The 12,557-nt window shown below is 41.0% G+C and overlaps 2 protein-coding genes across 3 annotated transcripts in view; one reads left to right on the top strand and one right to left on the bottom strand.

The window, feature by feature from the left end:
- The window catches only part of LOC116829532 (FRAS1-related extracellular matrix protein 2), a gene marked incomplete at its 5' end in the record, with an annotated part of 63,537 nt that extends 60,543 nt beyond the window's left edge, over positions 1-2,994 (top strand). Inside the window, 3 exon segments of the mRNA XM_075066732.1 lie at positions 800-1,002; positions 1,073-1,224; positions 2,793-2,994. Of these exon segments, the coding sequence (XP_074922833.1) occupies positions 800-1,002; positions 1,073-1,224; positions 2,793-2,994 (557 nt within the window).
- Positions 2,995-4,994: 2,000 nt separating this feature from the next.
- SMARCA5 (SNF2 related chromatin remodeling ATPase 5) overlaps positions 4,995-12,557 on the bottom strand; it is a 48,533-nt gene continuing 40,970 nt past the window's right edge. For both annotated transcript variants that reach the window (XM_032788379.2, XM_075066290.1), the window contains exons 21-24: positions 8,815-8,933; positions 7,559-7,771; positions 6,606-6,716; positions 4,995-5,275 (exon numbers count right to left, since the gene is read on the bottom strand). In XM_032788379.2, the coding sequence (XP_032644270.1) occupies positions 5,210-5,275; positions 6,606-6,716; positions 7,559-7,771; positions 8,815-8,933 (509 nt within the window). In that variant the 3' untranslated portion in view covers positions 4,995-5,209. The remainder of the gene's footprint in view (positions 5,276-6,605; positions 6,717-7,558; positions 7,772-8,814; positions 8,934-12,557) is intronic.

Here is a 12,557-nt window from a genome sequence, read left to right as displayed (position 1 = left end):
TGACTGGAGTTCTGGATGTGCTTCAGAGATTCATAATAAAGTTCAATTATGCCAACATTACAGCACAATTCATTATGTATGTAACTGGTCTCCAACACAAGACCTCCTTATGAAACCAAGATAGTCTGCTAGATCAGTCTGTTAGAGAGACGGGGGGTGGGATCGGGGGCGTGAGGTAATATCTTGTATTGGACCAGCTCTGTGTAAGCTCAAAAGCTTGTCTCTCTCACCAACAGAAGTTGATCCAGTTCAAGATATTACCTCACTCTCCTTGTTTCTCTAATATCGTGGGATGGACTTGACTACACCAACACTGCAAAGATCAGTAGTTTACGTGATCATAATAGCTGTCATGTTGGATACCTTTTTATGTGGCTATGGGTTGCCCCCTAGTGAGAAGAAAAGAAAAAAAGCCTGCTTTCCTAGGAAACACTGTTTACAGTGCAGTAACTAGTGCAGATTAATAGCCAGTGTTAAATCAGTAATAAAGGTACTGTATTCAACTACATGCATACAGGCAATTGAGACTTTAACGTGATCATTTCCGGACTACACAGCCATAAGTCTCATTGCATTGGTTTTATTATGATTTATCATTGTTTGTACAACATGAAATGAATCAGAGGGGTAGCTGGGTTAGTCTGGATCTGTAAAAGCGGCAAAGAACTCTGTGGCATCTTTTAGACTAACGTACGTATTGGAGCATGAGCTTTCATGGGTGAATACCCACTTCAATGGATGCATGTATGAAATAGATTACTTCCCGTGTGGTTACCAAGTGTTTAATTTGCTTTATTAGGGTCTGAAATGTATGGCTGAGTGATGGTTGACCCTGTTCAGAATTTAGGAGACTCTTTCATCTGTAAGATTGAGAAGGTGTTTCTGTGCACTGGGGCTGATGGATATGTGCCCAAATACAGTCCGGGTAATATGGAATAGGGATGCCTGGCTGACTCACCTAGCCTATTGTTCAGATTCAAGGTCCTGATATGTAAATGGTTAGTTCACACAGAGTACTATTTTCAGGCTTTATTTCTAAATTACTCTGGCAATGTTTTATTCACTCCCCCAGGATAAAGCTCAACCTGAGACCCAGGCAGAAGTGTTTTGAAATGTGAAGTTTCATGCTAAATTAGCTATTGATCATGCAGATGCTTTTCCTTTAGTAAAGCAGCCTAATTCAGATGGTTTCAGCCTGTCATCCTCTCCTCTCCTCTTTTCCAGGTAAGTTCCCAGATATTTGTTGTACAAAAAGTTACTCACGGGAAAAGTCATCGTGGACTACATTGGTGCTTCCTCTCCCTCCCTCCCTCCGCATAAGCACTTTTCAGTATTTTGCTTGTATAAATTAGCTACAATTTTTTTAAATGGCTTTGTACCTTGAAAAGCATGAGATCTTCTTACTCAATGGATCGGCTCTCTGGGTGCACTTAGTCATTTGTACTGCTTTTTACTACTGCTAGTCCAGTAGATTCAGCACAGTAAAAGAGGGAGCTACATTTTGTTTGTTCTTGTGTATCATCAGCATTGTCTGTGCTGTACCACAGTATAGACAATGGAGAGGGTGAATTCCAAAGCACACCAAAATGTTGTGCTGTAACTGACTTGTGTGGATGCTGCTGGCATAAAAAGGTACCTGGTTCATATTAACATGGTCCTGTTGGAAGGAAGACTGTATTAAAGCGAACTAAGTACCTCTGACTGCAATGTTCACACAGGCAGTTACAGTATTTTGGGGTGCTGTGGCATACTGGAGACAAGCCCTAAGTTTGAGCTATCTGGGTGCAAAGTGGTAAAAGCAATGAGTGCGCATGGCAGAAACTAAAGCCAACAGTGTTACCAAGGTGGGAGGGCCAAGCTTAGCCTAGAGATGCTTTTATAGAGAAGTAAAATTTAAAGAACCTGGTTTGAGGGTATTAGCAAATGGAAAAAGTACTTTTACTTGAAAGCTGTGCAGAGCCTTCTCGCTACAGATGTTGCAAGTTACTGGTTTTTATCATCTCCTTGTGATTTCAATTTATAGTGAAGAGGGTTTTTTTGTTTTGTTCAAAGGTAGCAGCAGGACCAGAGTGGTATATTCATACAATTTACATGGTTAGCATTCTCTCTTGACCTAACTGAGGCATGGGCAAGAGAAGCCTAGAGCATCACCAGACCCTTGGCAGCACCAGGACCCTGAAGCACAGTCGGAGAGCCAATCCTGATGGCCCCACCATCGCGCAAGACAGTGGAACAAATAAAAACAGGGGCACAAATATTCAGCATATAGCCCTCTACCATTCCAGTAAAATCACCCAGGTGAGCCCTATCAAAGGCCAGCACTGGAAATCGCTGGTAGAGACTCCAAAAACAGCATTATGCCTGCCTTTCTGGGAGGGGCAGGTGAGCAGCTGCTGCTGGGTACTGTGGTAGTTGTCTCATTTCTGCTGAAGCAGAGGGGACAGCCCTCTCATAGGAAACCATCTGTCACCTACTCCAGCAGCAGTAATGACAGTTCTGAAGTGTAGAGGGCTTCTCAAAGCTGAGTTCTATTCTTCTAAGATGTCATTTAATTGCAAAAGCAAACTTTACACAGACATAAAATTGCCTGCTGTGGTTGGGTGGTACTATTAAAAAACAGAAGTAGCCCAGCAGGTGTGAATTACTGATTTAGAGTTCAAAACCATTTTTCAGGAACAAGAGGTGAGACTAGGACTCCTTGATGTTTTTTAAACCAGCATTTGCTTTTAAGCACCAGTGTATGTACCTGTATAGCCACGATGTAATCCTGATGTTTAGTTGCTACTGTATAGATTTATTTTTGTGAAGACAGACAGCAGTATGTATGATGAAAAATTTCATAAATCTGTGGAAGAAAATAAATTCTCCTCTCAGATCCTAATAGGGATGTCAGTGCCAAACAAATCTGCTAGTCAGACCTGTGGGAAGATCAGAATTATTGGACTCAGATCTGCTGCGATTATCAAAGAAGAATTTTGTTCTACATTTGTGTAGCCAACAGGTAATAGGTTCATACACTGACCCACTTGAAAAACAGTAATTCAAGGGAAAAGCAAAGGCTGTTAATATATTACTCTCAGGGTAATGAATACTTACTACAAACATGATGCTGCTCCATAATTATTTTTAGAATGTCCTGTATTGTATATGGGAATGTGTCATTGATCTAGGCAATTACTACTAAAGACTGCTTTGAATTCACTTTTTAAATTCAAGTGATTACAGTAAAGTATAAGCTTCTACATGCCCAGTCATGCATCAATTCTGCCTGTTAATTATCAGCACCTAGTAAATAAGTCCAATTAAAGTCACATCTGTGTAATTAGCTGAGTGAAAATTAAATGTACCCTGTAAATTATGTCCTGATTTAAATCCTACACTAGCCTAATAGTGCATTGGGAAATGCCTGTGTCCTCCCAGAAAGTTAGTTTCCTACTTTTGGTTGAAGGAGGACTCCATGATAAGTTATATATTCAAACAGAAAAAAAGCAATGTTATCGAATACCCACTCAATTATATTATAGAAAAGTTACAAAAATCCATAGTATAAAAAGTTTGCAGTTGCTGCAGTTTTTTTCAGCGATCTGTGCAGTAGCAGCTAAGAAATCTGAAAGGTAAGTTATGTGCTCTGCTCTCCATAAATGTAAATGTTTACAATATGCCTTTGTGCATTAATTTTTCAGGCAAGCAGTTTGTAGGTCACTATGTTTTGTTTTTGCTTTCAGCAATGCCTTTTGTTCTATGCAAACAAAATTTAACACCTACAATGAAGACTTGTATCTATTAGGGGCCTGGCACAGGAAGACAGCTAGCTTCCAATTTAACTTTAGGTTATAAATGTACTTAAAAGCCATCTTATCTTATACAACCACTACTGTTACAGTATTCAGAGTGAAACAATATTTGTAGATGCTAATTACGGTACAAGAGGGGCTCCTCTTGCCTCTACTTTCCAAAAGCATAAGGAGCATTATACTGTACAACTTTGTACTAAAAGAATGATTGTTCCATATTTTTCAGAGGTGGAGATGATAAATTAGCCACCTGCAAGTAGGGAAATGGAAAGAACACAATTCAGTGTACCATATTAAACAAGTCAACAGTTAAAAACTAGGTTGATTTTGTAGCAATGTCTTTTCTTACTATTTTGTTCTGTTCCAAATACCACACATCTGTGTGGTATTCTAAGTAACTTAAAGGGCTTAGACTAGAAAACAATGCTTATTTGCACAAAAAGTGTCACATTCAGAAACAGCATATGGATTTCTATGGCACATGATTGTACCCATCTTGCAAAGGGACTCAGTCAGCATTAGAGAAAGCCCCAAGCTGGGCCACAATACTGAACTCACTTACTTTCAGTAGAGCCACTCTAGTGGCTTTTCTTTCAGAGTAGTCACGTCAAGTTAAAACTACCTGGAAACACATGGTTAGGAAGAAACAATCACTTGTTTCTTGACTTACTGAAAGCTGCCTATACAAATACTCCCAGCTAAGGCTCTTGTCATACTATTGAGTACAGAGCTAGTGGAAGTAAAGTTACCTTGTTGAATTTCTCTCACTCTAGCTTGAGAGATGAACTTTAAGTTTTGGCCTAATCCATATATTGGAATCTATGCTTGATTAGTGGCAAATCTGGATATCCATAAATGTGTTAGGGCAAAGCAGAACACTGTAGTTACTTATCACCACTTTTTGTTCAGTAATTCCTCTAGCTTTTAGAGTAGTTCTCAAACAGCATCTGTTAGTAATGGTTTATAAATAGGTCAGTAAAAAAAATTGGAGGCCTACAAAAGTTGCTGGACACTGCAGTTGCTCCCATTACCACACAAATGTCAATCAAAAGAGGGAGAAATGGCCACAAAACCCTCTTGCAATTAAGATTTGTTTAACGTAAACCACATCTGAAATTACAGGACTCTAAATAAATCAGGCATTCTTAAACATTCACACACTTTCAGCTAGAGCTCTTTAAAAGAAAAAGTCAACTGAAGCCCATTTTATTACTTTAATGGTAAAAAAAAGTTCAGCACAGCTGTTGCATTTAAAAAAGTGAAACTACATTAAGTACTATGTTTCTAGTTCAGTAAACAGATGAACCTGATGTCCTTTAATGACATAATAGTTGAGCATTGTACAGTACATCTTATGAAGACCCGTAAATTAAAGAACTACTTATTAAAATTTAGTGATTACAAAAATTCAGCATTCACAGCTTTAACTTCTTTTTCCTGCCTCGCCCATCAGGAGTACCATCCATTTTACGCTTTTGTGCCTGTAAGATATAGACATATGGGTCATTACTTTATTCTCCCTAAAATTTGCTCACTCTAACCAAAATAGCCACTATTTGGAGATTAAACCTTACACAATGTTAAAAATGGGTTCAAGTTAACTGTTTGCTTGGCCAGTACCCATGGAGCACAGCCATTTGTTTTATACTCATGTTCTATTTCAAATAGTTAGACAACCTTTATTTTGCAAGGACATTAAACTGTTCAGATAACCCTGGTCAATTTCCAGTATAGATGAGAGCTCTGAGACTTTCCTCTACTTAACAGAAAAAGCTATGACTTTACATAACATGCATACTTATTTTTTCCAGAAGTGAATATATTAACTGGGTTGAACAGTGAGTATTAGCCATAGAATATGCTTTAGGCTCTATCTCCCTACTCAAGTGGTTGAAGGCAGCAGCTGATTATTTAAAATAAATGAATGTTATCAGGGATCTACAGCTCTTTAAGGTGGAATCAGTTTGGTATGGCAGGTCAGCAAAAGTTGAATAGCTGTAGAACCACCTTTAGGTACATGAACAAAATTAACACTTACAGAAGGGTGAATACTGAAGGTCAGAATTATCTTGTTGAACTAAACCCTAGATAGGACTCACAAATGTAATGTAATGTATGGGTTCTTCTACTCATGGCAGATATCTGCCAATCAAATCTTCACTATATTTTTGCATAAGCTACAGTGAGGTGGCTAAACCAATTTGGAAACAATGCAAAAATAATGGCAAAGAACTTCCTTAGCACAGAACAGTTAAGTTAAAATGGCAATTTCTTTCTTAGCATCTACTTCCTGAGAGTCTAATTCATTTCAAGCTTAAAATACAGCAAAGCCCTGCAAACCACATATAAAAACAGGAAAATGAGCCTGGATTTTATGAATCAGTAAAACTGTCAATCAAGTTTTGATGGCAGGATCTATTGCCACTGATGCAAGAAATTAAAAGCTCTCTGTTCTTCAGATCCCACGTTGTTTCTCCAGGTCTGGGGTTTGAAAATTTTAGCTTTCTAACTAGAGTACCCAAAATAAAAAGCTACTCCCTCTGAAAAAAATCAATTCACTTATTTAGGTGCAAAAGTAGGGCTTTAGGAACCTAGCTTCCAGGCACCCTGGTTTGTAAAATGTGATAAGTAGATGGATCCTTAGAATGACCCTTTAGGAGCCACTTTTGAGAAGTCACACTATTTTCCAGACACTTGCTAAGTACCCAATACTTCTCAGACATCCAGAGATGCAGCCTATAACTAGGTAATTTTCTTCACCAAAGCATTTGAACACAGATTTAAGATGCATAAAAAAAATAACTAACTCACCGAAGAAGGCTTTGGTCCACGTTTCTTCTTCTCTGCCTTCTCCTTTTCTTCCAATTCCATGTTTTCTCTTTCAATCAAAGTAATTAAGGTATTACATCTCCTCTGTAGCTCCTAAGGTACACACAAGATAGCCATTTGATTACTCCACCTATATAGTACCCATCTTCAGACAAATGGTTTTCACATTAATTGTGCACTTGGGGGGGAGGAGAGGAGATAGATTATAAAATTTTACAAACAAACATGCAAATTCAAGACCTTAGTGCTATTTTAGTTGTTACTTATGCTAGTGTTTTAAGACTTCTGTATTTAACAGTGCAAAGTCTTGAGTAATTCTTTAACATTTAATCTTGACTCAAACCACCACACAGAAGGTTTGAATGAAGCCTACAGTGAAGGCAAAAACTCCCATTTATTCCAAAATTACCTCTATTTGCTGGTTTAAAACCAAACCCTTTCAATATTAAGTGTTTATTTTCAGCTTTGACATTAAAGATTATCCTATGTTCTAAAGAGACATTTTGTACCACACAAGTCTATATTAAAGTCTCAAAACATATAGTAATTAGTTTGTTCTACATAGTTCTTCAATCAAAGGAATCAAGATTAAGTTACAGATGCTGCATATAGCATCCAAAAGCCTAAACTACTTTTATCGATCTTGTGAAAACTTTATATATACACACACACACACCTCATCACATGCTGATGAGCTTTGCAGCCATTTGATCAGCGAAATCATGCACCTCAGCCTACCTCACTTGCCCTCTGCCCTCTACTTCCTCTCTATAGGAACCTACATGGTTCAAAGGCCATTAAAAACCCTGCCATGAAAATGTTCTCTCCCTCTTATAGTTTGTATACAGAGTTTTTAAAATAGAATTGACAAATAAACCTTATGTAGATGAGAATGTCTTGTGAATATGAACAAATGGATCCAAACCAACACATACCATTGCAGTTCTGGACTTGAGGAACCAGTCAAATCTGAACTGGGGAGAGTTTCGAATACACTGTCTTAATTCATCATAAACATTCTCTTTATCAAATCCTAACTTGTGAAGCATACAGATTAGAAAGCGATCCTCCTCCTCTGTATAATTCTTCCCTTTGTTAGTACCATATGATATTCTCAACTGGTGGAAAGGTGCTTTGTATCTGCCAATCTAAGGGAGAGAGACAATATTTGAGTACATAAAATTAAACTTAGAGACTAATGTTTCATATCAGCTCTGGATCACATGCAACAGACATGCAGCCGATACTAAAAACAAATACATAATTTAAACAGTCCATGTAAAAATAAGTCAAAGTAGTTGAATCCAACTTGTGCAAGGGACAAATTCAGGTGATAAATTTACTAGTTTAAATGTTTCAATAGCAGCATGGGTAGCTGATCCAGGCAAGTTTGGTGAATAGTCATATTTTCTGACCAGCTGTAAGGTTTTGAGTCCTGACACCACTGTCATATTTGCAAAATTATAGGCAGATCCCACTAGCAGTTCAACAGTAGTTTTATATTAACCCAGTAGCTGAACAGTAGATAATTCTTATTAAACCCTGTTACAATTAAAAGCTCTGAATATCAGTGCAGGCTAATGTCAAATTCATTAACTGTCCAGAAACTACCTCTGCACAAAGTAAATGTTACTTAAGAACTGTGTATTTTACTTGATGATCATTTTACCCCATGTTGCACCCACACAGATGAAAGTAAAGTACCGTGTTTCAATTATATTCTGACAGGGGAGTCAGAATTCCTCCTCTATATAAAGTGAGTTTGGCTAAATACTTTGGAAGAGCTAGATTTTTTTTCAAATTTTTGTTTTTCACATCTCCCAAATCTGTGCTAGATATTCAGAGATTACACAGGACGAACAATTCATATTGTGAAATCACAAAGCAGTAAATTAACTAGCAACAGATTAAGCCATAAAAACACCCAGTTTAAAATATTATGGGTATCAGCCAAAGCAGGAAGAGATTAGTAAGTTATATGCAAGTATATGGACAGCAAAGGATGAGACCAGAGAGACAGTTGCTGGCAGTGAGAATAGTGTTGCTTTATCTCCCTACCCTTTTATACATGGGCTCCAAACATATGACTAGTGCAGATCTCACCCCTATAAAGACTGGTAGCTAGAATTATATCATGTTTAGCCCAAAAGATATAGGACAATAAAAGGAGAAAAAAAATCACAGCAAATACCTTTGTGTCAAGTGCTTTTTTTATACTAATCCGCCTCTGAATTCTAGCTTCTCCTCTTTCAATCTGAGCCATGATCTTCTCTATGTCCTGGAGTTCATTGCATCTTTCCCAGAACACAGCTAAAAGTGTAAAAACACCCACCACTTGTTAGTCTCTTAAGTGTACACAAATGACTCAAACACCTTTATATGGTAAACACCTGTTAAAATGTTATTCACTTGCAGTTTCCTTTAGTCAGACACTAATTCCTACTCTTGCATAATAGTGATAGCCATGGCACTACTACTGATACAGCCTCAAACCTTACAGAATAAAGAAGCCCCATCTGCTGGAACTAAACTTCGCTTTAAAATCATCCTTTTCCACTTCCCTAAGTGTATGTCTACTCTGAAATAAATACCCACGGCTGGCCCATGTCAGCCAACGCAGGCTCTGGGGCTGTTTAACAGCAGTGTATATATTTGGGAGCAGGCTAGAGACCAGGCTCTGGAGCCTGCAAGGGGAGGGTGCCTGAGCCTAAACTTCTGCACCCCAGTTCAACAGCCCCACAGCCGTTTAACTGCAGTGTAGACATACCCTAAGCCAGTAGCTCTCAATCTTTCTAGACAAGGTATCCCTTTTAGGAGTCTGATTTGTCTTCTGTATCCCAAGATTCACCTCACTTAAACTATTTGCTTACAAAATAAGACAAAAATAACCAAAGTGTCACAACACACTACTACTGGAAAAACTGCTTACTTTCTCATTTTTACTATACAATTATAAAACAAACAATTGGAATATAAATATTATACTTACATTTCAGTAGGATACATGAGCCTTGTCTGAAGCCCGGCCCCCCAGGGCTGAAACCCACCCCCTAATGCCGGCCCTGCACTTGCAACCCCCTGCTAATCCCATCCTGTGACCCCCTCCTGAGGGCTACAACCCCCATGTTGAGAAACATTGCTCTATATGAGTTGAGTACCCCCAGAGGTCTACATACCAAGGTTAAGAACCACTGCCCTAAGCCACATAAAATATCATTTTGAGAGGCAGGGATAGAAAAATGGAGAAGGCCATTAACTCTAGATCTAGCACCCAATTATCTATTGGATATGGACAATGGTGACCGGTACACTGAAATTCTAAAATAAAATATTTGAACACCTGGTTCATTACTTCTCAAAGAAGCTTTGAAGTGCTTTACAAACATAGGCAAATAGTCCCACTTTATAAGAATGGGGCTGTAACATTACTTGGTCAAGATTACACAAATAGTCCCTTCTCCTACTGGTCCCTGCCTCGCCTCACCTCACCTCACTCCCACCCCCCCAGGGTCCCTCCTTTGAGAGCTCTCTATACAGTTTGGGTCATCATACTTGCTCCCAACCACAGCCCCACTACTTGGTATGCTCTCCTCCCAGATCCCCACATCTATCATGCCTCTATTCTACCAACTGAAGCTTTCCAGCTGTATATCAATGTTTAAAAACCTTGTTAGATGGGAAGTGAGAAGCAGGTCAGAGTGAACCCCTGATTCACCCAAGCAGAGTCAGATGATCCACAGGCAATGCGTTGCTGTGGAGCTCCACTGTCTAGCCCACTTCTTCCGCAAAGCCAGGAAAACATGACAGGTGGGACAAACTAAAGAGTAATCTAGGCTGTATTAGACTGGCCTCCCTACCTGGTCATGAACGGGAACATCAGCACTTCCATGCCTTCCTCCATTTGCATACCATGCAAAAGCCTTATATACGTAGGCAACAGTGGGGAAGTGACAGAACATGGAGGGCTTTCTGTGCACACAAGACACACCTGTCAAGACGGTTACTCACCTTTGTAACTGTTGTTCTTTGAGATGTGTTGCTCATATCCATTCCAGTTAGGTGTGTGTGCGCGCCGCATGCACGTTCATCGGAAGATTTTTACCCTAGCAACACTCGGTGGGTCGGCTGGAGGCCCCCTGGAGTGGCGCCACTATGGCGCCGGATATATACCCCTGCCGACCCAGCCACTCTTCAGTTCCTTCTTGCCGGCTACTCCGAGTGGGTTTGATGGATATGAGCAACACTCCGAAGTACAACAGTTTACAAAGGTGAGTAACCGTCTTTTTTTTTCGAGTGTTGCTCAATATCCATTCCAGTTAGGTGATCTCACAAGCTTATTAGGAGCAGTGGGGTTCGGACTGAAACGTGGCAAGAACGTAGCTAACGCTGATGGCCAGAGGCCTGTTAGTCATTCTTGAACTGTTGAACCAGAGCAAATGCAGTAGCTAGGTGTATGGACGTGGGACCATGGAGCTATGCGATAGTATCCCGTGGGTAGGTACATGAGCCAGCAGGGTGGCAGATGAAGTCCTGAGCCCTGGTTAATGCACTGATGATGTGGCTTGGGAAATGTGAGCCAAATCTAGTGCGGGTTGCACGTCATCACCCAAGATAGATCCTCTGAGAGAACAGGTTAGTGCCTTTCCTTCGGTTGTACGGACCAGGCATTGGGGCGTATTGACGAAATGGTTTTGCGCTCAATATATGCAGTGCTCTAACAGACATCCAGGGAGTGCAATTGTTGCTCCGATTGCGTGGTGTGGGTAACATGAAAGGCCGAACCACCTAGGTGAGGAAGAAACGGGTGTGGTGTACTGGTACTGTCTTGTGGACATAGTGATATGGACGGAACCACCGTAAGGCCCTAAGCTCGTGACCGTCTGGTCCAATGTACTGGCTGACGAGGAAGCGATTTCCAGACAGACGTATAGCACGAGAGCGGGCGCTCGCGCTCGACATGGGACATAAGTCTGGTTAAACAGTATTGACGTCCAGGTGCGGGTTTGCTCCACGGGCCGGCGGTTTTACCTGAGCGGGCGGTTCGTATAGTGCTCCCAACCTGGGAACTGCGACAACTAGAGTGTGGAGAAGACAGAACACCTTAGCCTGAAGGCAAGGTTAGTGCTGTCCCAGTGTACCTGCTGTTGTAGGCCGAGGGTATCCAAAATAGGGGTCGAGACCTCAGCAGGAGTAAGATCAAGTGTTTCACAACCTGTAGGAGACAACTTCCACACTTGGCAGTACGTTGACCTGTGGAAGGCTTCTGCTACCCCGATTTAGTCAGCGCAGCAGCCCTCGTGGGTGAAGAGACTGCAGGTCAGGTGCGAGCCTGCTGTGCTGAGTTATGAGGTCTGGGTGGAGTGGCAGGGTAATTGGGAGGCTTATTGACCAGGACGAGCAACGTGGCGTTATGTAGTGCTGCTGGACACACGCTTGAGTGATCATGATGATGCGCACATTCTGCTCCTGACGAAGTTTGAGGCAGGACACAATGAGCGCGGGGGAACGGCGGGAAGCATAAAGGTTGTGGCCCTTCCAACGGCATGGACAGGTCGGATCCGGTCCGGGAGAGACCTTGAAGGAGCCAGAACCTCGGAATTTCCTTTCCTCGCGGGTAAGCGACAGGTCCATATGTGGGGGAAAAAAACCATTCTTCTGGCCACAAGAAATGCATCCATCAGGCAGGGCAACCACTCATGAGACAGGAAATCTGCTGAGTTCGAATTGCCAGGAGAAAGGATGCTACCAGATTTATCGAGTGGCTATGCAAAGTTCCCGAAGTGATGGCTCCTGAACAAAAGGAGGAGGACCTGGTCCCTCCAGGTTTCTTGTAGTTACTGCCGTTTGTGCTGGCTGTAACGACAGAGGATGGTTCTATCAAGGAGGCTTGCCAAGAGACTGTAGTAGCCGCACCGGCGGTGCTGGGGGTTCAGG

Source organism: Chelonoidis abingdonii, chromosome 5, assembly GCF_003597395.2.
Source record: "Chelonoidis abingdonii isolate Lonesome George chromosome 5, CheloAbing_2.0, whole genome shotgun sequence".
NCBI lineage: Eukaryota > Metazoa > Chordata > Testudines > Testudinidae > Chelonoidis > Chelonoidis abingdonii.
This window is presented reverse-complemented; position numbering and strand designations above follow the sequence as displayed.